The 26,289-nt window shown below is 42.2% G+C and overlaps 1 protein-coding gene across 1 annotated transcript; it reads left to right on the top strand.

The window, feature by feature from the left end:
• Positions 1-1,639: 1,639 nt before the first annotated feature.
• On the top strand, positions 1,640-14,229 carry LOC146360599 (uncharacterized). The gene is made up of 3 exons (XM_084921250.1): positions 1,640-4,183; positions 9,243-9,287; positions 11,110-14,229. Exons 1-3 carry the CDS (start codon positions 1,852-1,854, stop codon positions 13,509-13,511), a joined length of 4,779 nt encoding a protein of 1,592 aa, XP_084777376.1. The 5' UTR covers positions 1,640-1,851; the 3' UTR covers positions 13,512-14,229.
• The last annotated feature ends 12,060 nt before the right edge of the window (positions 14,230-26,289 follow it).

Here is a 26,289-nt window from a genome sequence, read left to right as displayed (position 1 = left end):
GAATAAGTCTTCTCATCAGATATTGATGCTTCTTTCTTATGTGACACAAAAAACAGGAGGAGACAGATCTTTGCTTGTGTTGTTTTTTAAGTTCATTCATTCAAAACTAACTGTAAGACGCTTAACTACATTGCAGTCTGTGTTATTGTTGTAGACCTAATTATCACCTTTAAAGTGTTTGTGCTAATAACATCATGTAGAGTAAGACAGGCATAGAGAACAGCACTGACTGGGAGAGGCTTTGAACAGATGACATACTCAGATCAATTCAACACTTTAGACTTTAAAAATGCACAAGCGTCTTTCAAAAACCTATTTATTTAATCTATCATCATTGATATTATTATGTACAGTTATAATGTACTGTTCATCTCCCTTAAATAAACAGGCAGCCTTAAAGTGTGAAATAGTCACTTGTCTACTGTCTCAGTGGCTGATAGTGCCCCACAGGCCTCAATGTGAGCTTGAAGCCATTATGTTTAAATTGTTTAATGATAAACAGATTTTGAATGAAAGGAGGAAACTTCGGTAGCACAAAAAAGTGCCTATTCTTTGTTCCCATATGGTTCAGTCATATTACCGTCATTTCCCCCTAAGGTGTTCCCAAAGACACCAGGTTAATACTTGAAAAAGCTGCAGCAAGACACAAAAATATCATCAATATTCTGTTTACTTGGTGACAACGTCGCTTTTAGCCTTCAATCAGAAAGCCTGACGTTGGCTAGTTAAGCATCGGGCTAACGTTTAACGCTTTCACTTGAGGGAAGTAACTCGTATTACTGCTACTGCTGTGTAATCTTGGTTAAATTCACAGCATATGCTACACGTTACCCTGCAATAACTAACTGTTAGAATAGCGGCACCGTATTGTATCGCACTGAGTGCACTTCAATCCTTTATCCCGCGAGTTTGCTAGCTAGCAAAATAATAATACCAATTTTTTAAAAAATAACATGTGTAACGTACACACTCGAGAAAATTATTTACTAGTACTTACGCAACTCCCCCGTTGTGAAAACGTACAAATCCTTCTTGTATTTTTCGTTTTCCAGCAAACACTCATTAAAACGGCCTCCAGGCACATTAGTGCACTCACCCCCGACTGATCAGGGAGGGGGTGGGGGGTCACACATTGAAACAGACTAACGTGCAGAGGTACAGCCCAGGCAGAGAAATGTTGCTTTTAGACTTTGCGACTCATTTTATTTCTCTATCTGATAAGAAACTATTCAATCAGATAGTTATTTGTGGTGAATGAAATACGGTTACAGTTTCAAGAAGTTTTAAGCACCAAATCCGAAATCCAAGCACTGCAATATTAAAATCCAATTCAATTTCTTGTTTGCTCCGAAATCTACGACATGACTATATACAGAAAAGCTTGACATGGTATGCAAAAAACCCCGAAAACAATACAAATACATGAACAAAAAATGTTTTAACTGTCAGTTATGTCATTTTAAAATTTTCCAAAACTGACATTTTCTTTGACTGACTGATATTAAATTGATTAGGGTCAAATTTAGTGTGAACAATATTACACAAACAAGCACGTGTGTGCGCATGCGCACATATTTGAATCGCTTCGAATATGTGCGCATGCGCACATATTAGAATGCTTCGATCGCTTTTGAGTGGTAACTTTGCTTCGATCTTTTCTGACGTCATAACTTTGCTTTGATCCCAAAACCCATAAATAGGAGCGCTCACCTGTTACTTTATGCTTAACGGACGTTGACCTGCAGCAACTAAAACCCTTTCGAGAAGTTTTGAGAGCAATTTACAGGAGAAACCAAAACAAGTTCAGTTTTGTTTCTCACCAATTTACAGCGCAAACAGACACATTACACCATGTCAGCCAACCCATCCTTCGGCTCAGATGAGCTTGAAATATCTAAAGGGACCATTTTGGGAGATCACCACGTGGTGGAGGCTTTCCTTGGAGAAGGAAGCTTTGGTGTCGTAACGAAATGTCGCGATACAAAAAAGAACCAAACTGTTGCTATCAAAGTCAACAAAAGCGACCCTGAAATTCTGCTCCAGGCAAAACTGGAACTTTTCATCCTGGAGCAGCTACGACGCTTGGATCCAGACAGGTGCAACATTGTCGAATGGAACGGCTATTTCCTCGATGGAGAGCGCATTTGCTTGAATTTCGAACTCCTCGACCAAAGCCTGTCAGACTACATAGGGGACCGGAATAACCAAGGTCTCCCAATGAGAGAAATCAGGCCAATTTTGCATCAGCTCGCAAATGCTCTGTTCCACCTGGGTTCTGTGGGAATAGTTCATGCTGACCTCAAACCTGTCAACATCATGGTTGTGAACCGCAGTGAGTCTCCTGTCAAAGTCAAACTTATAGACTTTGGCATCGCATGTCCTGCTTCTGCAGTGATTCCTGGTGGTGCTGTGGGGACAATTGGTTATTGTGCCCCTGAGATTATGCTTGGCACTTCATATGATGAAGCAATTGACATGTGGTCTCTGGGGCTGGTAGCTGTGGAGCTTGCTACAGGGGTGCCTCTCTATCCTGGGGAAGACGATTATGATGTTTTGAAATTCATAATTGAAACTCAGGGTCAGCTACCAGATCATCTTCTAGAGTCTGGCTTGTACACTGACTGCTATTTCATCGAGGATAACTACAACGAACAGCGCTGGACATTTAAGACCCCAGAACAATTTCAATACGAGACAGATTATCGATCCAAGGAAACTCGATCGATAAAACTTAAGCGTCTCGATGACCTCGAACAACTGCTGAAAGTTAGGCGAGGACCGGAAAATGGCCAAACATTATTTGTAAGGCTAATCAAAGAAATGTTGGCCTTGGATGCAAATCGGCGCATAACACCCTCGGAGGTTATGAAGCATCCCTTTTTCGACCCTCGCCTCTCAAGGAGAACCCCCTGCACTGACATGAATAGCACAGGGGGAGAACTCCTTGTGCTCTCTCAGCAGCCTTCAAGCTGGAAAAGTCATGGATCGCAAAAATTCAGCTGCAGTGTCCAAAACTCAGTTGAATTTCCTCAAAAAGGAGACATCAACACCTCAGCCAACCCATCTGCCTCTGAAGATGATCTTCAAATAACGGAAGGGACCATTTTAGGAGATCACCACGTGGTAGAGGCCTTCCTTGGAGAAGGAGGCTTTGGTTTGGTAACCAGATGTCGCGATACAAAAAACAACCAAACTGTTGCTATTAAAGTCAACAAAAGCGACCCTGAAATTCTGCTCCAGGCAAAACTGGAAATTTTCATCCTGGAGCAGCTACGACGCTTGGATCCAGACAGGTGCAACATTGTCGAATGGAACGGCTATTTCCTCGATGGAGAGCGCATTTGCTTGAATTTCGAACTCCTCGACCAAAGCCTGTGGGACTACATTGGGGACCGGAATAACCGAGGTCTCCCAATGAGAGAACTCAGGCCAATTTTGCATCAGCTCGCAAATGCTCTGTTCCACCTGGGTTCTGTGGGAATAGTTCATGCTGACCTCAAACCTGGAAACATCATGGTTGTGAACCGCAGTGAGTCTCCCGTCAAAGTCAAACTCATAGACTTTGGCCTCGCATGTCCTGCTTCTGCAGTGATTCCTGGTGACCGTGTGGGGACGGTTGGTTATTGTGCACCTGAGGTTATGCTTGGCATTCCATACGATGAAGCAATTGACATGTGGTCTCTGGGGCTGGTAGCTGTGGAGCTTGCTACAGGGGTGCCTCTCTATCCTGGGGAAGACGATTATGATGTTTTGAAATTCATAATTGAAACTCAGGGTCAGCTACCAGATCATCTTCTAAAGTCTGGCTTCTACACTGACTGCTATTTCATCGAGGATAACTACAACGAACAGCGCTGGACATTTAAGACCCAAGAACAATTTCAATACGAGACAGATTATCGATCCAAGGAAACTCGATGGATAAAACTTAAGCGTCTCGATGACCTCGAACAACTGCTGAAGGTTAGGCGAGGACCGGAAAACGGCCAATCATTATTTGTAAGGCTAATCAAAGAAATGTTGGCCTTGGATGCAAATCAGCGCATAACACCCTCGGAGGTTCTGAAGCATCCCTTTTTCGACCCTCGCCTCTCAAGGAGAACCCCCTGCACTGATATGAATAACACAGGGGGACAAAACCTTGTGCTCTCTCAGCAGCAATCATCGTTTGGGTGGCCAGAATTCTAGGGGAGCTAGAAATTCTTGTGGAAAAAAAGCCCAAAACAATAACATCAACAAAAACAACCAATGAATATGGTCTTAAACTTGGGCACAATTTGGCTTGAAATCCATCAACTAATCTCTCAATATTCAAAGCGGAGCAGCAGACAACTTACCATCACATCAGTCCTTCAATCAGACCTACAACAAACGTCTTCCTTCTCTCACCCCAACCGGTCGCAGCAGATGGCCGCCCCAACCTGAGCCTGGTTCTGCTGGAGGTTTCTTCCTGTAAAAAGGGAGTTTTTCCTTCCCACTGTCGCCAAAGTGCTTGCTCATAGGGGGTCATATGATTGTTGGGTTCTCTGTATGTATTATTGTAGGGTCTACCTTACAATAATACATACAGCCTTGAAGTGACTGGTGATATGATTTGCTGCTGAATGAATTCGGAACTAATTGGAAATCTGAATATTAATTAAATAAACCTGCTTTGAGCATCAATTAATTGTTGTTTGAAATTCTTTATAAATATATAAATATAGTGCCACTCTTCTACTGTTTAAATTGCAACTGTTTAATACTGACTAATTTATTCATACACTTGAGCATAAACACACGCACAGTAAATGGCCTGTATTTGTACAGCGCTTTACTTAGTCCCCAAGGACCCCAAAGAGCTTTACACTACATTCAGTCATTCACACATTCACACACTGGTGATGGCAGCTACATTGTAGCCACAGCTGCCCTGGGGCGCACTGACAGAGGCGAGGCTGCCGGACACTGGCGCCACCGGGCCCTCTGACCACCACCAGTAGGCAACGGGTGAAGTGTCTTGCCCAGGGACACAACGACCGAGACTGTCGGAGGCGGGGCTCAATCTGGCAACCTTCCAATTACAGGATGAACTGCGAACTCTTGAGCCACGATTGCCCTATATACACATATACTTTACAGTACTAGTCAGTGCTTACATACTAGTTCTTTTCCCTACTTTTTCATGCTTACTGGTACAAATGCCCGTTACTAGAGTTAAATGCTATCAATGTATTCTCACAGTTATGGAACTGTCAAATGCATACAAAATAATGCTCACGTAAACATAACTGTGCACTAGTTTGCCCTTATTGCTGCAGTTTGTTTCAAATCACTTTGAATAAAGCTCAGCTTCTCTCAAGCTCTCTCTTACTATCTCTCACTCTCTCTCTCTCTCTCTCTCTCTCTCTCTCTCACACACACACACACACACACACACACACACACACACACACACACACACACACACTATGTAACGTTTCAGCAAGAAAATACCCCCCCTCCCCCCCACAGTGACACCACCACCACTAGTCTGCACAGCTGACATGAGGCAGCATGGATCCATCCTTTCATGCTATTTATGCCAAATTCTGACCCGACCATCTGCATGTCAGAGCAGAAATCAAACTCATCAGACCAGGCAACATTTATCCAATCTACTCATGTCAAATTTTGAGAACTGTAGCTTCAATTTCCTGTTCTTAGCTGACCAAAACGCTCTTCTGCATTCTTTGGTTGGAACAAATGGTTGTATGAGCTACGGTTGCCTTCCTATCAGACATTTTTCTCTGACCGTTGACATCAATAAGGCAGTTTTTCCAAGAGAACTGCCTTTCACTGGATATTTTCTCTTTTTTGTCACCGAAAAGGGTGTCTGTGTTACTTCTTGTCTTATATATATTGTCTCTGTTTTCCTCTGTCCTTTGTCAGAGTGTCTGTTCACCTACCCCCTGTGTCTCCATATTCCCAGTGTTCAAGGTTTCCGAGTGTTTTCCCAGTTTAGGTTTTCATGGTTGGTTCTGTTTGCTACTCAGCCAGAATAAACAGCTCGCTCTTTTAAAAGTAGGCTCCAGAATGGATGATGGGATGTTCGCATGTCTTTATGTAACACTGAGTGTGCTGAACTAAAGGTAGGCCTAGTTTCATTTTCATGGTCATTATTATCAAGACAATGATTACGCCTTATTCTGATTATTTCTCCCTTTTGGAGGTGTAACATTTACATGAGGGGTGTAGGAACATTTCCCCCTAAATATTTTTAGATACATTTTTGTTGAAGTCACTGTTTTTGTCGTATTGATGATAATGCAGCTCAAATAAATGCTTTTAAATAAAAGAATAACCGTTCAAAGTGCTCAGTGGTGAAACTGTAACTCTTTCAGAGTTTGACAGCTGGACAAGTGATGCCGTATTTAAAGAAACATGAGATGAGTGCAGCATATTATCTGAACAGAGATCATTCAATGAGCAAGAATAAACACTGAAAGAGAAACACTTCACTGTTGATTATCATATGAAGTCTAATGAAAGCTGTTAATCTGTTAATATCCTGTTAATCTGCATACAGCAAATACAGAACATGCGACTTTAAAGCATCCAGCAAAGTGATAACTGTCCTCTGCCCACTAAGTAGTGACTCTACAAAAGATTATTTTCAATATCATCTTTATATTATATTTATATTATATTTAGTTATTCTCCAGCGCAACAATGTAAGGAGCTCTGTGATTGGTTAGGAAAGGACAGACTGGCCACCTCGATTTTTCTTCACTGCACATTGATCCATAGCTTTGCTCTGTAAAGGCTAACAACGTGCTTTTGCTTTACAAAGACATTTAGCGTCGGTATTCACTCTCTTAAAATGCCACTGAACACTGGAGTGAAATGGAGCCCTGATCCTCAGAGTTTTATTGTTCCTAACATTTCTTATAGATAGCACAGATAGTGCCCCACTGCAGTAATCACTCATGTCTAGATATTCCTGTTAAAAGGGAGTTTTTCCTCCCCACTGTAACATGGCAAACATAGCAAACACAAACTATTCTATACAACGATCTAATTTAAACGAACAATCCAGCTGAAGCTTCAGACAGCCGTCATATGACAGTGAAACACTGCCATCTGCTGGACTCGAATAACACAGACGCTGCTTTGACGGGTGAGGGAGTTTCAACAAGTCTGCAACGACTACAGGAACTATTAGAGCGGACATGGTGCTCTAATGGCTGCTTCATTAATGTAGGTCAGAAAGGATCAAACATATCAATAAATTGTGAAATACAAAAATTACTGTTTCACTGCACACACAAACCTTCTCTTATTAGCACAACACTGCCCAGGGCTCAGAGTGTATTCCTTATAGACTATTAAACCTTAGCATGTTATTTTAATGTCTTACAGGTGAAACAGCCAACCAGTAATCCTAACTGTAATTTAAAATATTCAGCTGCAAAAATGCTTTTAGCAAATAATTTTTTATGACTGCTGCTAAAATTCAATACTAGATTTTTGCTGGTCTGATTAAAAGGTTAAATGTAGAAGTTTTAGGATCATATATTAATACTTCCAAAACAATAAAGTTGTTGTAGAGAATCTATATTCATTATTGTTGCTCATCATGGAAAGACAAAGACATCAGACTCTGCTGAAAAATTTTACACCCTCCTACTCTCTGCACACAGCGGTCTGAGGGATCTTCCAGGATCGGGGATTTTATTTATTTTGTTCTTTTTGGTCTTCCTGGTTAGTAGGTTGTGATTTTCTACCTGTTGATCTCACATTTGAACATGATTTGCTCTGGAGCAGATTAGGTTCAAAGCATGAGTTGACCTGGCATTATGTCTTGGATTACAAAAAAATCCCACATTAAACCTTGAAGTTAGCCGGATAAGACAGCGTTCTGTTTCACAGTAAAGGCCTCAGAGAGTTGTTGCTAACCAAAGTCTATCTTGTACGGCCACGCAGCATCTAATGACGTTTTGTAACCTGCCACTACGAAGGAGCAGTGAAATGATTTCTGTTTTAGCGCACATACACTGTGTGCTGAGCAGTATAAGGACATTAAAGTGATGTTCATTGCCACTGAAGCAGATGCATGTGTGTGTTCTGCAGACTGATTGAATCCTTCTGTACGCAGCTTAAAATGAGTCCTGAGGAAAGAGGTTGAATGGAAGTGGTGAGGAAGAGTGTCATGTTTTTTTCCTCTGTAATAAATAAACTAAATAATAAGCACAAATATTTTTGTTTTCCAAATATATTTTTACGAGCGCTGAACATGTGATCAAGATTAGACGATAAATACAAGATTAATTTCACTATTCTGCTGTATTTCTACTTAACACCTACCTGACTCACTTTTGAATGAAATTAATGCAACGTGTGAGACTAATATTTTTAATCAGATCTTAATTTATGCAAAAATATCCATCATAGACCCCAGAAAAAAGCATGAATAAAAAGAACACCCGATCCATGATATTAAAAAAGCCCTGATCATTAATAGCAAGTCTTTTTAATATCAACCAATAAGAGTAAAGTTAGCTTAAAGGCACAACCCCTGTTTTTCAGGCAGAGGAGAAAAAGAGGAGCTTCGTTTAAGATAAAGAAGCATGCAAAGCTACTCTAGTTGAGTCCAAGAATAAGAATATCATGTTGGAAATGAACATGAGGATGATCAAAACACATTCCCTCCAACAAATAAATACTATAGAGAGCGGAGCTGCTTCATCATTTTAAAAAAACAACGTCTTTGGCTGAGCACAAACACAAGCGCTCAGGAATCAGATTAACCAACAACAGACAAGCTTTCTTCCAACAACTCAGAGTAAAGAGTAATGAGCTAACACTGAGTAACTGTTGGCCAGTAAAATCAACGGTTGCTAACTTTCACATGCAGCAGCTCATTAAGACACTTAAAATAAATTGAATTAAGACATTTAAATGTTGGTTGTATTTTCCTTCCCGATGCATGTGAAAGGTTAAGACTTACATCTCCAAATGTACTGGAACTGATTTGAACCAGAGGACTCAGCCACACTGTTACTATGTACTGCATAAACACGTTTACCAATGAAGGTAAATCAGACGCTGTCCTGACTGTGTGGCTAAATTTTGTGCTGAAAGCATCAAATCAATTGAATATGATTAACTTGCTATGAGAGTTTTTTAGTCCAAGTGTGACTTTTTCTGGGTTCATACACCTTTCAGGGTCAAATTCAAGCACTTTGTAAGCACGTTTAATGTCCATTTTCAAACTTTTCCAGCACATTACCATAAAAAGGATGCATATTTCACTTCGCATCACCTGAGTAAGACCACGTGAAAGGCCAAATGAATAAGTCTTCTCATCAGATATTGATGCTTCTTTCTTATGTGACACAAAAAACAGGAGGAGACAGATCTTTGCTTGTGTTGTTTTTTAAGTTCATTCATTCAAAACTAACTGTAAGACGCTTAACTACATTGCAGTCTGTGTTATTGTTGTAGACCTAATTATCACCTTTAAAGTGTTTGTGCTAATAACATCATGTAGAGTAAGACAGGCATAGAGAACAGCACTGACTGGGAGAGGCTTTGAACAGATGACATACTCAGATCAATTCAACACTTTAGACTTTAAAAATGCACAAGCGTCTTTCAAAAACCTATTTATTTAATCTATCATCATCATTGATATTATTATGTACAGTTATAATGTACTGTTCATCTCCCTTAAATAAACAGGCAGCCTTAAAGTGTGAAATAGTCACTTGTCTACTGTCTCAGTGGCTGATAGTGCCCCACAGGCCTCAATGTGAGCTTGAAGCCATTATGTTTAAATTGTTTAATGATAAACAGATTTTGAATGAAAGGAGGAAACTTCGGTAGCACAAAAAAGTGCCTATTCTTTGTTCCCATATGGTTCAGTCATATTACCGTCATTTCCCCCTAAGGTGTTCCCAAAGACACCAGGTTAATACTTGAAAAAGCTGCAGCAAGACACAAAAATATCATCAATATTCTGTTTACTTGGTGACAACGTCGCTTTTAGCCTTCAATCAGAAAGCCTGACGTTGGCTAGTTAAGCATCGGGCTAACGTTTAACGCTTTCACTTGAGGGAAGTAACTCGTATTACTGCTACTGCTGTGTAATCTTGGTTAAATTCACAGCATATTCTACAAGTTACCCTGCAATAACTAACTGTTAGAATAGCGGCACCGTATTGTATCGCACTGAGTGCACTTCAATCCTTTATCCCGCGAGTTTGCTAGCTAGCAAAATAATAATACCAATTTTTAAAAAATAACATGTGTAACGTACACACTCGAGAAAATTATTTACTAGTACTTACGCAACTCCCCCGTTGTGAAAACGTACAAATCCTTCTTGTATTTTTCGTTTTCCAGCAAACACTCATTAAAACGGCCTCCAGGCACATTAGTGCACTCACCCCCGACTGATCAGGGAGGGGGTGGGGGGTCACACATTGAAACAGACTAACGTGCAGAGGTACAGCCCAGGCAGAGAAATGTTGCTTTTAGACTTTGCGACTCATTTTATTTCTCTATCTGATAAGAAAACTATTCAATCAGATAGTTATTTGTGGTGAATGAAATACGGTTACAGTTTCAAGAAGTTTTAAGCACCAAATCCGAAATCCAAGCACTGCAATATTAAAATCCAATTCAATTTCTTGTTTGCTCCGAAATCTACGACATGACTATATACAGAAAAGCTTGACATGGTATGCAAAAAACCCCGAAAACAATACAAATACATGAACAAAAAATGTTTTAACTGTCAGTTATGTCATTTTAAAATTTTCCAAAACTAACATTTTCTTTGATTGACTGATATTAAATTGATTAGGGTCAAATTTAGTGTGAACAATATTACACAAACAAGCACGTGTGTGCGCATGCGCACATATTAGAATCGCTTCGATCGCTTCTAATATGTGCGCATGCGCACATATTAGAATGCTTCGATCGCTTTTGAGTGGTAACTTTGCTTCGATCTTTTCTGACGTCATAACTTTGCTTTGATCCCAAAACCCATAAATAGGAGCGCTCACCTGTTACTTTATGCTTAACGGACGTTGACCTGCAGCAACTAAAACCCTTTCGAGAAGTTTTGAGAGCAATTTACAGGAGAAACCAAAACAAGTTCAGTTTTGTTTCTCACCAATTTACAGCGCAAACAGACACATTACACCATGTCAGCCAACCCATCCTTCAGCTCAGATGAGCTTGAAATATCTAAAGGGACCATTTTGGGAGATCACCACGTGGTGGAGGCTTTCCTTGGAGAAGGAAGCTTTGGTGTCGTAACAAAATGTCGCGATACAAAAAAGAACCAAACTGTTGCTATCAAAGTCAACAAAAGCGACCCTGAAATTCTGCTCCAGGCAAAACTGGAACTTTTCATCCTGGAGCAGCTACGACGCTTGGATCCAGACAGGTGCAACATTGTCGAATGGAACGGCTATTTCCTCGATGGAGAGCGCATTTGCTTGAATTTCGAACTCCTCGACCAAAGCCTGTCAGACTACATAGGGGACCGGAATAACCAAGGTCTCCCAATGAGAGAAATCAGGCCAATTTTGCATCAGCTCGCAAATGCTCTGTTCCACCTGGGTTCTGTGGGAATAGTTCATGCTGACCTCAAACCTGTCAACATCATGGTTGTGAACCGCAGTGAGTCTCCTGTCAAAGTCAAACTTATAGACTTTGGCATCGCATGTCCTGCTTCTGCAGTGATTCCTGGTGGTGCTGTGGGGACAATTGGTTATTGTGCCCCTGAGATTATGCTTGGCACTCCATATGATGAAGCAATTGACATGTGGTCTCTGGGGCTGGTAGCTGTGGAGCTTGCTACAGGGGTGCCTCTCTATCCTGGGGAAGACGATTATGATGTTTTGAAATTCATAATTGAAACTCAGGGTCAGCTACCAGATCATCTTCTAGAGTCTGGCTTGTACACTGACTGCTATTTCATCGAGGATAACTACAACGAACAGCGCTGGACATTTAAGACCCCAGAACAATTTCAATACGAGACAGATTATCGATCCAAGGAAACTCGATCGATAAAACTTAAGCGTCTCGATGACCTCGAACAACTGCTGAAAGTTAGGCGAGGACCGGAAAATGGCCAAACATTATTTGTAAGGCTAATCAAAGAAATGTTGGCCTTGGATGCAAATCGGCGCATAACACCCTCAGAGGTTCTGAAGCATCCCTTTTTCGACCCTCGCCTCTCAAGGAGAACCCCCTGCACTGACATGAATAGCACAGGGGGAGAACTCCTTGTGCTCTCTCAGCAGCCTTCAAGCAGGAAAAGTCATGGATCGCAAAAATTCAGCTGCAGTTTCCAAAACTCAGTTGAATTTCCTCAAAAAGGAGACATCAACACCTCAGCCAACCCATCTGCCTCTGAAGATGATCTTCAAATAACGGAAGGGACCATTTTAGGAGATCACCACGTGGTAGAGGCCTTCCTTGGAGAAGGAGGCTTTGGTTTGGTAACCAGATGTCGCGATACAAAAAACAAACAAACTGTTGCTATTAAAGTCAACAAGAGCGACCCTGAAATTCTGCTCCAGGCAAAACTGGAAATTTTCATCCTGGAGCAGCTACGACGCTTGGATCCAGACAGGTGCAACATTGTCGAATGGAATGGCTATTTCCTCGATGGAGAGCGCATTTGCTTGAATTTCGAACTCCTCGACCAAAGCCTGTGGGACTACATTGGGGACCGGAATAACCGAGGTCTCCCAATGAGAGAACTCAGGCCAATTTTGCATCAGCTCGCAAATGCTCTGTTCCACCTGGGTTCTGTGGGAATAGTGCATGCTGACCTCAAACCAGGAAACATCATGGTTGTGAACCGCAGTGAGTCTCCCGTCAAAGTCAAACTTATAGACTTTGGCCTCGCATGTCCTGCTTCTGCAGTGATTCCTGGTGACCGTGTGGGGACGGTTGGTTATTGTGCACCTGAGGTTATGCTTGGCATTCCATACGATGAAGCAATTGACATGTGGTCTCTGGGGCTGGTAGCTGTGGAGCTTGCTACAGGGGTGCCTCTCTATCCTGGGGAAGACGATTATGATGTTTTGAAATTCATAATTGAAACTCAGGGTCAGCTACCAGATCATCTTCTAAAGTCTGGCTTCTACACTGACTGCTATTTCATCGAGGATAACTACAACGAACAGCGCTGGACATTTAAGACCCAAGAACAATTTCAATACGAGACAGATTATCGATCCAAGGAAACTCGATGGATAAAACTTAAGCGTCTCGATGACCTCGAACAACTGCTGAAGGTTAGGCGAGGACCGGAAAATGGCCAATCATTATTTGTAAGGCTAATCAAAGAAATGTTGGCCTTGGATGCAAATCAGCGCATAACACCCTCGGAGGTTCTGAAGCATCCCTTTTTCGACCCTCGCCTCTCAAGGAGAACCCCCTGCACTGATATGAATAACACAGGGGGACAAAACCTTGTGCTCTCTCAGCAGCAATCATCGTTTGGGTGGCCAGAATTCTAGGGGAGCTAGAAATTCTTGTGGAAAAAAAGCCCAAAACAATAACATCAACAAAAACAACCAACGAATATGGTCTTAAACTTGGGCACAATTTGGCTTGAAATCCATCAACTAATCTCTCAATATTCAAAGCGGAGCAGCAGACAACTTACCATCACATCAGTCCTTCAATCAGACCTACAACAAACGTCTTCCTTCTCTCACCCCAACCGGTCGCAGCAGATGGCCGCCCCAACCTGAGCCTGGTTCTGCTGGAGGTTTCTTCCTGTAAAAAGGGAGTTTTTCCTTCCCACTGTCGCCAAAGTGCTTGCTCATAGGGGGTCATATGATTGTTGGGTTCTCTGTATGTATTATTGTAGGGTCTACCTTACAATAATACATACAGCCTTGAAGTGACTGGTGATGTGATTTGCTGCTGAATGAATTCGGAACTAATTGGAAATCTGAATATTAATTAAATAAACCTGCTTTGAGCATCAATTAATTGTTGTTTGAAATTCTTTATAAATATATAAATATAGTGCCACTCTTCTACTGTTTAAATTGCAACTGTTTAATACTGACTAATTTATTCATACACTTGAGCATAAACACACGCACAGTAAATGGCCTGTATTTGTACAGCGCTTTACTTAGTCCCCAAGGACCCCAAAGAGCTTTACACTACATTCAGTCATTCACACATTCACACACTGGTGATGGCAGCTACATTGTAGCCACAGCTGCCCTGGGGCGCACTGACAGAGGCGAGGCTGCCGGACACTGGCGCCACCGGGCCCTCTGACCACCACCAGTAGGCAACGGGTGAAGTGTCTTGCCCAGGGACACAACGACCGAGACTGTCGGAGGCGGGGCTCAATCTGGCAACCTTCCATTACAGGATGAACTGCGAACTCTTGAGCCACGATTGCCCTATATACACATATACTTTACAGTACTAGTCAGTGCTTACATACTAGTTCTTTTCCCTACTTTTTCATGCTTACTGGTACAAATGCCTGTTACTAGAGTTAAATGCTATCAATGTATTCTCACAGTTATGGAACTGTCAAATGCATACAAAATAACGCTCACGTAAACATAACTGTGCACTAGTTTGCCCTTATTGCTGCAGTTTGTTTCAAATCACTTTGAATAAAGCTCAGCTTCTCTCAAGCTCTCTCTTACTATCTCTCACTCTCTCTCTCTCTCTCTCTCACACACACACACACACACACACACACACTATGTAACGTTTCAGCAAGAAAATACCCCCCCTCCCCCCCACAGTGACACCACCACCACTAGTCTGCACAGCTGACATGAGGCAGCATGGATCCATCCTTTCATGCTATTTATGCCAAATTCTGACCCGACCATCTGCATGTCAGAGCAGAAATCAAACTCATCAGACCAGGCAACATTTATCCAATCTACTCATGTCAAATTTTGAGAACTGTAGTGAAACACTGCCATCTGCTGGACTCGAATAACAAAGACGCTGCTTTGACGGGTGAGGGAGTTTCAACAAGTCTGCAACGACTCAAGCATCAAACTACAGAACTATTGTAGCGGACATGGAGCTCTAATGGCTCCATTAACGCAGGTCAGAAAGGATCAAACATATCAATAAATTATAAAACACAAAACGTGTTTCTCTGCATTCTTTGGTTGCAACAAATGGTTGTATGAGCTACGGTTGCCTTCCTATCAGACATTTTTCTCTGACCGTTGACATCAATAAGGCAGTTTTTCCAAGAGAACTGCCTTTCACTGGATATTTTCTCTTTTTTGTCACCGAAAAGGGTGTCTGTGTTACTTCTTGTCTTATATATATTGTCTCTGTTTTCCTCTGTCCTTTGTCAGAGTGTCTGTTCACCTACCCCCTGTGTCTCCATATTCCCAGTGTTCAAGGTTTCCAAGTGTTTTCCCAGTTTAGGTTTTCATGGTTGGTTCTGTTTGCTACTCAGCCAGAATAAACAGCTCGCTCTTTTAAAAGTAGGCTCCAGAATGGATGATGGGATGTTCGCACGTCTTTATGTAACACTGAGTGTGCTGAACTAAAGGTAGGCCTAGTTTCATTTTCATGGTCATTATTATCAAGACAATGATTACGCCTTATTCTGATTATTTCTCCCTTTTGGAGGTGTAACATTTACATGAGGGGTGTAGGAACATTTCCCCCTAAATATTTTTAGATACATTTTTGTTGAAGTCACTGTTTTTGTCGTATTGATGATAATGCAGCTCAAATAAATACTTTTAAATAAAAGAATAACCGTTCAAAGTGCTCAGTGGTGAAACTGTAACTCTTTCAGAGTTTGACAGCTGGACAAGTGATGCCGTATTTAAAGAAACATGAGATGAGTGCAGCATATTATCTGAACAGAGATCATTCAATGAGCAAGAATAAACACTGAAAGAGAAACACTTCACTGTTGATTATCATATGAAGTCTAATGAAAGCTGTTAATCTGTTAATATCCTGTTAATCTGCATACAGCAAATACAGAACATGCGACTTTAAAGCATCCAGCAAAGTGATAACTGTCCTCTGCCCACTAAGTAGTGACTCTACAAAAGATTATTTTCAATATCATCTTTATATTATATTTATATTATATTTAGTTATTCTCCAGCGCAACAATGTAAGGAGCTCTGTGATTGGTTAGGAAAGGACAGACTGGCCACCTCGATTTTTCTTCACTGCACATTGATCCATAGCTTTGCTCTGTAAAGGCTAACAACGTGCTTTTGCTTTACAAAGACATTTAGCGTCGGTATTCACTCTCTTAAAATGCCACTGAACACTGGAGTGAAATGGAGCCCTGATCCTCAGAGTTTTATTGTTCCTAACATTTCTTATAGATAGCACAGATAGTGCCCCACTGCAGTAATCACTCATGTCTAGATATTCCTGTTAAAAGGGAGTTTTTCCTCCCCACTGTTGCATAGCAAACCTAGCAAACACAAACTATTCTATACAACGATCTAATTTAAACGAACAATCCAGCTGAAGCTTCAGACAGCCGTCATATGACAGTGAAACACTGCCATCTGCTGGACTCGAATAACACAGACGCTGCTTTGACGGGTGAGGGAGTTTCAACAAGTCTGCAACGACTACAGGAACTATTAGAGCGGACATGGTGCTCTAATGGCTGCTTCATTAATGTAGGTCAGAAAGGATCAAACATATCAATAAATTGTGAAATACAAAAATTACTGTTTCACTGCACACACAAACCTTCTCTTATTAGCACAACACTGCCCAGGGCTCAGAGTGTATTCCGTATAGACTATTAAACCTTAGCATGTTATTTTAATGTCTTACAGGTGAAACAGCCAACCAGTAATCCTAACTGTAATTTAAAATATTCAGCTGCAAAAATGCTTTTAGCAAATAATTTTTTATGACTGTGCTAAAATTCAATACTAGATTTTTGCTGGTCTGATTAAAAGGTTAAATGTAGAAGTTTTGGGATAATATATTAATACTTCCAAAACAATAAAGTTGTTGTAGAGAATCTATATTCATTATTGTTGCTCACCATGGAAAGACAAAGACATCAGACTCTGCTAAAAGATTTTACACCCTCCTACTCTCTGCACACAGCGGTCTGAGGGATCTTCCAGGATCGGGGATTTTATTTATTTTGTTCTTTTTTGGTCTTCCTGGTTAGTAGGTTGTGATTTTCTACCTGTTGATCTCACATTTGAACATGATTTGCTCTGGAGCAGATTAGGTTCAAAGCATGAGTTGACCTGGCATTATGTCTTGGATTACAAAAAAATCCCACATTAAACCTTGAAGTTAGCCGGATAAGACAGCGTTCTGTTTCACAGTAAAGGCCTCAGAGAGTTGTTGCTAACCAAAGTCTATCTTGTATGGCCACTCAGAATCTTATGATGTTTTGTAACCTGCCACTACAAAGAAGCAGTGAAACAGTTTCTGTTTTAGCGCACATACACTGTGTGCTGAGCAGTATAAGGGCAATAAAGTGATGGTACAGAAATCGGCATCTGGTCAGAAGGAAAAGCACGTACACTTGGAAGACTTGGCCAGATTTTTACAAAATTATTGGCTGACAGTGGACAGATGAAAGGATGTGGATGGTCACACCTTCGTGCAGTAAAGACGGCGTTCGGTTCATTGAATACACAAAACCAAACACACAAAAGACACAATAAGACAGCTGATCAGTTTGCTTCACTGACTCATCTTTTTTTTTTTTTTTTGCCTGTCCCGTTTGGATCTTTAGCCATCAGAATTGTTGTCTGAAGGCTAAGAAAGATGCCAAGCGGCTTTACTTTACCAATTGGATCATCATGGTCTTGCATTTGGGCCATTTGATTGACCTTTATTATAATTATATATTTATTTGATTTGATTTTCGGTTGTTACAGACGGGACAGACATGACTGGGGGATAGGACAGGGAGAAAGAATGAAAGAAAGAGAGGGAGAGAAAGAAAAATAGATGGGAGAAGAGACGGTGAGAAAGGGGGGAAGAAAGAAAGAAAAACAAACAAAACACCTGGATCACCTGTATGGAGATAAGAAACAGAAGAGAAAACAAACAAGAAAGAGCAACATAATAAACACAACACCATCACAATAAAACAGCTAACAGTAGATAACAGTAGATACCAAGTATTAGATGTTATGTTACAGCACGCAAGATAGACAGCGCACAATGTGCTTTGAGGTAGCAGCCAAGAAAGGTGTAGTTTGTGTCTGTGAATACCCGTGTGTACACCTGTGTGCGCACCTGTGTGCATACCTGTGTGGATCAGCACGCTTGTATTCAAAAGGTTTCTCCATGTAACGATCTGCTAGGGAGTGTGGGGAGCCATAGCCCCGTCCCCCAGGGCATGAAGCAGGTATGGAGGAGATCCAGGCCCCAGACATCCAGAGGCCCCAGAGTACAAGGACCCAAGGAGGACCACCAGGGGGCCAACGTGCCACCCTCCTGGGAAGAGCTGAGGAGAGCCCCAAATGAGAGGTCACCAAGCAGCCACGGAGCAGAGGCCAGAGGGGGTTGCAGTGACGTGCCCGCGGGCTCTGCCAGCAGCCAGCTGTGCCAGAGAGGACCGGGCATCAGGCCGAGAGGCCTGAGGGCACCCGACCCCCCGTAAGGGGCCTAGCTGGGCCACAGGTGCCAGGCCCCGCCAATCGGCCACCAGGAGTGAGTCGGTACATACATGAGCGCCCAGCCCCAGACACCAAGAATGAATAACAATAATGGATTGCATTTATATAGAGCTTTTCTAGGCACCCAAAGCGCTTTACAATTCCACTGTTCATTCACTCTCACATTCATAAGACTGGTGGAGGCAAGCTACAGTTGTAGCCACAGCTGCCCTGGGGCAGACTGACAGAAGCGAGGCTTCCCAAATCCCTGAGCCACGGTCGCCCCCAGAACCACCAACACACCAACATCCGAGGGCACCAGCCACTGGCAGGGAGCGTGCTGAGGGGGGAGAGGTCTCCACACCTCGGAGAGCCCGAGATGTCCCCAGAGAGGTGGAGTCTTACACCTAAGCTCCCCCGCTGACCCCAGTAGGCACCCCCACACTCTGGAACCCACCAGGGCAAGGGGGCCCAGGCCCATCCGGACTGGGGCCCACAGCAGCAGCACCACCCAGCCCCACAGAGTCCGGGACAGCCCACCCGACTCCACCGCAGAGAAAAATGCACCCACCCCGTCATCCAATCTTCTCCCAGACTACACAAGACAATAGACACCCAGGTTGAGTCATTCTCCACCTCTCCAATATCTTTCCCCCACCTGCAGAGTCTGCTCCTGTAGAGAGGAGACCTCCTGCAAAGATGTAACAGCCTCCCCACCAGTTAGAGAGCCCTCCATTTGGGCCGATGCACCAGAGGTCCCCCATGCACCACCCCGGCGACACAACAACCAGGACCCAAGGCCCCAAGGCCCAGCCAGAGCCCCAGCCTGGGGGCGGAGCACCACCAGACCCCCAAGCCTCCACGCCCATCCCGGACCCACCCAGGGGCAGCCAGGCTACCAGGCCAGTAACCAACGTCCACCAGCACAGACCCTCCCCCATCTCCGCTGTAAGCAGCCGCAAGGAAAACACCATCTAAGAGCCACCAGAGCCCCTAACCAGGTCATGGCCACAACCCCGCGTTAGGCCCTACAGGGAAAACGTCCCTAGGGAATCCCTAGATGCCCTAAGGCTGTCCCTACCCCCATATCAACCACAATAGCGAAGGCAGAACTAAACCATGACCCCCCACCCCCACTAGGTGATGAAGCCAATCAAAGTAGTCCAGAGGGATTGATCAAATGTGATGGCAGAGGCTGTATCAAGACTAATGTGATCTATTAGATGGTTTTTATATTGGTTAGAATTAAGATTATTTTTATTTTTCCAGTTAATGAGGACCATTTTCTTGGAAATGCATAGGGCCGTAAAAACAATGCGGGCTGTGTTTATTTCTGTAGTGACCTCATCCAAGTTGCCCAGCAAGCATACTAAAGGGGAGGCTGGAATGTTACATTTCAGACACTTTGATAAGTCGTCACATATCTTGCGCCAAAACTTCTGAACTGGTGGACAGAACCAAAGAGCGTGGATGTAATTGTCCGGTGTATTTGCTTGACAGTGTGAGCAGTTGTTGGAAGACGTATAGCCGATCTTGAACATCCTATGACCAGCATAGTGCACTCTGTGTAATATTTTGTATTGTATTAATGGCAAACTGGGATTTCTGATCCATTGAAAGGTTTTTAAGCATATCTGAGACCAAAGGTTTGGGTCTAAGCTGATTGATAAATCTGCTTCCCATTTTGCAATCGGAAGGGATATTGATTCATCTACTTTAGAAAGTGTTCTGTATATTTTAGACAATAATTTGGGGGGGGTGTTAGATTAAAAGATTGTACCACACTTGGTGGTGTTTGTAATTCAGCTTCACTGGGATTAAATTTCTTTTTTACTATGGATTTAATTTGTTGATATTCCAAAAATATTCTCTTGTTGATCCCATATTGTGTAACTAGTCTGTCAAACAAAATAAAGTCTGTTCCTTCTAATATATGTTCCAAGTATTTAATTCCTTTATAACTCCAAACTGGCAAGTTGATCATATTATTGTTTTGTAATATGTCCGGTTTGTTCCAGATAGGTGTACGTTTGCATGGGATTAATGAAGACTCTGTCATTTTTAGAAACTCCCACCATGCTGTCAGAGAAGAGCTGATATTGATGCTTTTAAAGCATTCATGTCGTTTGATGTTTGAGCTGATAAATGGTAGGTCTGAAATCTCTAGGTTATTACATAGTACCTGTTCCACATCTATCCAGGTTTCATCTAAGAAGGTGTGTTTAAACCATCTAGAGATGAACTGAAGCCTGTTGGCTAAAAAGTAGTGATTAAAGTTAGGCAGATCTAGTCCTCCTTTATCCTTGGTCCTTTGTAATGTTTTTAAGCTGATACGTGGGGGTTTATCTTTCCAAAGGAATTTAGAAATATACGAGTCTAGAGATCTGAACCAATCTTGTGATGGCTTATTTGGGATCATTGAAAATAAATAGCTTGTTTTTGGCAAGACCATCATTTTTATAGCGGCGACCCTTCCCATGAGTGATATGGGTAGAGAAATCCATCTAGCCAAATCGCCTTCTACTGTCTTTAAAAGTGGGATGTGGTTTAATTTAGTTAATTCTGCAAGCTCGGGAGAGATATTACTAACTCATCTACACAAGCCGTGTTGTAGACGGTACAGCAGCCGTGGTAGATTATCTTCTTAATGTGGCCCTGACACTCCATCATACGCCACAAAGCTGTGAATAAATGAAAACCAAAGCGGCATCATCACTAACATAATATCATAATAACAACAGAAGTTATCCCACTGCATTACCTAAATCATGATATCTTAATAAATGTTCACCATTTGTTGCTTTGACCCATGGTTGTTGTCATTCATTTTTAATGTCTGTGCATGGCACTGGACAGCTCCTGTCATTTATATGTCTTCATATGTCATGATTTTGTGGTCAGTGTAGCAGCTTGAAAATAACTGCTTGGTTAACAGCAGGTGTACAGGCAGGTGCTCTGATCAAATAACATGTTTGGCTAAAGAAACAGAGAAAATAAAAATATGTAAATAGGAACACCCACATCTCTACTTCTTCTTCTATTTTCCATTTCACACTTACAAAAAAGTTCTCCTGTGTAGGTGTTGAGACAAATATATGTCCATGTGAATTTAATACTTCAGACAGACCCCAGAGCAGGTCTGAACAATTAGTCGACTTAAAATCAAAATTGCAATTTGAAACCATGCAATTAGCCTCCATGTTTTGCCTGATCGAGGTTTGAAATACAGTGTTATATAAAATGATGTTATATAAACTGATGGTCTCTCTTGTACTAGTCATGCTCACCAATCAGAAGTGATGCAAGATGACTTCTTTTACACGCAAGAACAACAAACACGAGAAACCCAAAGAAAACTTGTCCTTCATACAGGAGGAAGATAGGCTAAGCAAAGCTAACTGTTAGACAAAGTAGATATATACTTCAGTCATACAGTTTGGTAATGAAGTACTTAAACTACCACATCACCGATTAGTTATTGCAGAGTGAGCTCAATTCAATTACTCGGGTCACAGTAGTTTAGCACTTCTACAGCAATCATGTAACCAGCATGACTGAGGAGGACACTGGGTGGACGGGCTTTGCAGGTCAGACTTTGAAACTAAAAAGAAGTCATTCATTAGCGTGTACAACTATTTTTAAAGCATGAGCCTAAAATTGCAAAACGAGTGCATATGTGTTGATGTTTGCGTTCACACTCAATGAATCTGAATCTTCTATTGTCATTATGCCAAAAGCAGTGAAAATATGCTGTCCCATTCAGTGCAAATAAAGAATCTGTGTTCACTGACAGGACAAAGCACTGAACATGATTTCATCTGTTAAACTGCAGCTATACAACTTCTATTTCAGGAAAACTGAACTAAAAACTAAAACATTTTTCTTCAGCTGTGGTGGTCCTGAGTCCTGAGATTTTAGACCAGTGGAATTTAAAGTATCTTTTTAAGTTCATTGCTGTTAGGAGTTGGGTTCTGGTTATGTGGTGTTTTTGTCTGTATGTGTTTTTTGGTGCCTCCCTTTTTGTATAGGTAGGCGGGGCAGTGAGTCACTGGACCTGGCACACCTGTTACTCATCAGACGCTTTCCTCAGAAGTGTTCTTTAGGAGCTACCTGACAGAAGACTAGTGTCGGAGTATTGGCCTTTTTTGGAGCGTCTGAAATTCTGCCCCTGCCTGCTGGAGCCCTTGGATTATTTTGGTGACTGTAAGGAGTTTTGTTTCCTCCCTAGGATTTTGCCTCGACTGGTTTGTTTTCCGTCTGGAGGTTTTGGCATCAAACAGTACCAAATCGAGTGCACTACCTGTGTGTGTTTTCGTCACCTGCACGTCCTGGCTCCGCGTCCCCATTCATACACTGTATATATTTTGTCCTTGTAAATACCTCCCCCTCACTGTAAATAAACTGTCTTCACCGCAACTCTGCCTCCGTGCGTTCTGCTTCCTGGGTCCATCTGCATTTGCCATAACAATTGCTGCCTCTAACCACGACTGCCTTCATCAGTTTTAATGTCACTGTGACTCATATTCAAGCATTTTTGCTTGTCGCCTCTCCACTGCTGTATTCAGAATCAGAATCAGAATACTTTATTAGTCCCTAAGGAAATTATTGCAAGATGGCAAAAATACCACATGGTGACTCTGCTTATTTATATGTATACTCAATCATTTGCATCACTGTATTGACACCAATAAACTATACCAACAACTATACCTACATGACCTCGTAGAGCTAAACCTTGCAAAACTAAGTATTTGATGGAGCCTATAATCTTCAGTAATCCATACCTTGCTTCCTCCTGTTTTCTGGCAACAGCTGAAGAAAGCTGTGAAGCTACAGTGTTCCCACTTTGAGCACAGATGTTCATGGCATGGATATGTAACTGACTTTTTGCATGTCCTGAGAACCTGAAGAGAGCCTTTATCCAATTTCTAAAGCCTACATTCACAAAGGCAGGGTCACACTTGCTTGGATTGACTGATTTGAATAAACTTTGGCACAGTGAAAACACAGCACCCCTTGTAAAGTGGCACTGTAATGCAACCAAGGAAAAGTTGCGCTACTATAAACCTAGGATCAGGTTGTGCAGGCTTTGTGCAGGTGATGATGTCTGAAACATAAAATCCTTTTCTGTCCCTGTCATCTGTGGGTGACTGGTTCCTGACATGGGGCTCAAGTCCTTTTGGTAAACATGACAAGAAAACCTGTCACTCTCTGAGGGCCAGGGCAACAGCCAGGCCCTCAGAGAGGAAACCACACAAACCAAATCAGTGTTCTGACAGTGTGTGTTTGCATGCACAATTATTTTTGTTGATTTTTATGCCTGTTTCCTGGACATCCGTCCCTCCTGTGCAGCCGCCTTCTGTGCTTTCTCTCCCTCTCTTTGGTCATCTGACCCACTGTCACCTTTTCTCTCCCCTCAAGTCTATATACAGCACAATGCCCCCAACCAAACACACACACAAACACACCACTGCCATCATCAGTAAGCCCCCTTCCCCACATATACAGCACAGTGTTAACATCAAAGTTTGCTGTGATTTATGGTGGCAGACGTCAACGAATAGGGCAAATATTTCCTTTTCCTTACATTGCAATTATTTTACATTCAGTATTTCAGATTTTTTGCAGACAAGCTAAAGAACAGCGAACCAGATGTTTCTGTTAATCCTTAACTCACCGTTTCTGTCATAGACTACCTCTGTTTGTAACAAACAAACCTACAACCACGCACCGTCATTCACCGTATGTCGGTGTGTGCAGGCGTGCGCTCTGAACCTTACTGCCTATACTGTCACTTGGTGTTCGCTCACTCTGCGGTAGAGTATCACTTCCTGTTCCTGCTCAAACACAGTGGTGTTTCTGAGTAGCTTATTTGCTTAGCAATTTAATTAACAACTTTTAAATACATTCTTCTTTCATAGTATAATCTTCACGTGCTTCATCCGAAGCACACTTTCTGTGTACTCACTACCTAATTTATAGCCAAAGTATTCACTCACTGTCTCTGTACTGTTTCGCTAGCTTAGCTTAGCTCGTAGCCGACTCGTTAGCACCATGGCTACTTCACCTGTCCCTCCTGCACTTTCTTGCTCATTGTGTCAGATGTTTAGTTACTCCTCGGCCTCCTTTAGCAGTAATGATATCTGTAACAAATGTAGCATATTTGCAGCTCTGGAGGCCAGGATTACTGAATTGGAGACTCGGCTTCGCACCCTTCATTCACCCGTAGCTAGCCAGGCCCCTGTAGCTGGTGCAGCCGAAGATAGCGTAGGCCCCGCTAGCTGTTCCCCGGCAGACCCCAAGCAGCTGGGGAAAGAGGGCGGCTGGGTCACGGTGAGGAGGAAGCATAGTCCTAAACAGAAGCCCCAGGTACACCACCAACCCGTTCATGTGTCTAACCGTTTTTCCCCACTCGGTGACACACCCGCCGGGGGTCAAACTCTGGTAATTGGTGATTCTGTTCTCAGACATGTGAAGCTAGAGACACCGGCAACCATAGTCAATTGTCTTCCAGGGGCCAGAGCAGGCGACATTGAAGGAAATTTAAAACTGCTGGCTAAGGGTAAACGTAAATTCAGTAAAATCATAATTCACGTCGGCAGTAATGACACCCGGTTACGCCAATCGGAGGTCACTAAAATCAATATTGAATCGATGTGCAACTTTGCTAAAACAATGTCGGACTCTGTAGTTTTCTCTGGTCCCCTCCCCAATCAGACCAGGAGTGACATGTTTAGCCGCATGTTCTCCTTAAATTGCTGGCTGTCTGAGTGGTGTCCCAGAAACGATGTGGGCTTCATAGATAATTGGCAAACCTTCTGGAGGAAACCTGGTCTTGTTAGGAGAGACGGCATCCATCCCACTTTGGATGGAGCAGCTCTCATTTCTAGAAATATGGACAAATTTATTAAACCCCCCAAAATATGACTATCCAGAGTTGGGACCAGGAAGCAGAGTTGCAGTCTTACACGCCTCTCTGCAGCTTCTCTCCTCCTGCTACCCCCCCAAAAACCCATCTCCATAGAGACTGTGTCAGCTTCCAAAAAGACAAAAAACAAACTAAAAACCAGCAACAAACAACTTAAACATAAACAATCAAAAAGAAAGAACAATACAGTATCCACATCTGAACCAAAGAGTAAAACAGTGAAATGTGGATTATTAAATATTAGGTCTCTCTCCTCCAAGTCTCTGTTAGTACATGACTTAATGATTGATCAACAAATTGATTTACTCTGCCTTACAGAAACCTGGTTGCAGCAGGATGATTATGTTAGTTTAAATGAATCAACACCCCCGAGTCATTCTAACTACCAGAAACCTCGAAGCACAGGCCGAGGGGGCGGTGTGGCAACAATTTTTCACACCAGCCTATTAATTAATGAAAGACCAAGACAGACTTTTAATTCATTTGAAAGCCTGATGCTTAACATTGTCCACCCCAGCTGTGAAACTCAGAAACCAGTCTTACTTGTTATCATCTATCGTCCACCTGGGCCTTACACAGAGTTTCTGTCTGATTTCTCAGACTTTATATCTAATTTAGTTCTGAGCTCAAATAAAATAATTATTGTGGGTGATTTTAACATCCATGTAGATGCTAAAAATGACAGCCTCAACATGGCATTTAGTCTGTTATTAGACTCAATTGGCTTCTCTCAAAATGTAA

This window comes from Perissodus microlepis, chromosome 23 (genome assembly GCF_051167445.1).
Source record: "Perissodus microlepis isolate ML-2025 ecotype Zambia chromosome 23, ASM5116744v1, whole genome shotgun sequence".
Classification (NCBI taxonomy): Eukaryota; Metazoa; Chordata; class Actinopteri; order Cichliformes; family Cichlidae; genus Perissodus; species Perissodus microlepis.
Note: the sequence above shows the minus strand (reverse complement) of the source record. Positions and strands in the feature narration are given on the sequence as shown.

Coding starts and splice junctions, on each gene's coding strand:
- LOC146360599 (XM_084921250.1), top strand. CDS start 1,852: ATGTCAGCCAACCCATCCTTCGGCTCAGATGAGCTTGAAATATCTAAA. Junction 4,184..9,242: donor ATCGTTTGGGTGGCCAGAAT/TCTAGGGGAGCT, acceptor AAACTTTTCCAG/CACATTACCATAAAAAGGAT. Junction 9,288..11,109: donor TTTCACTTCGCATCACCTGA/GTAAGACCACGT, acceptor AGCAATTTACAG/GAGAAACCAAAACAAGTTCA.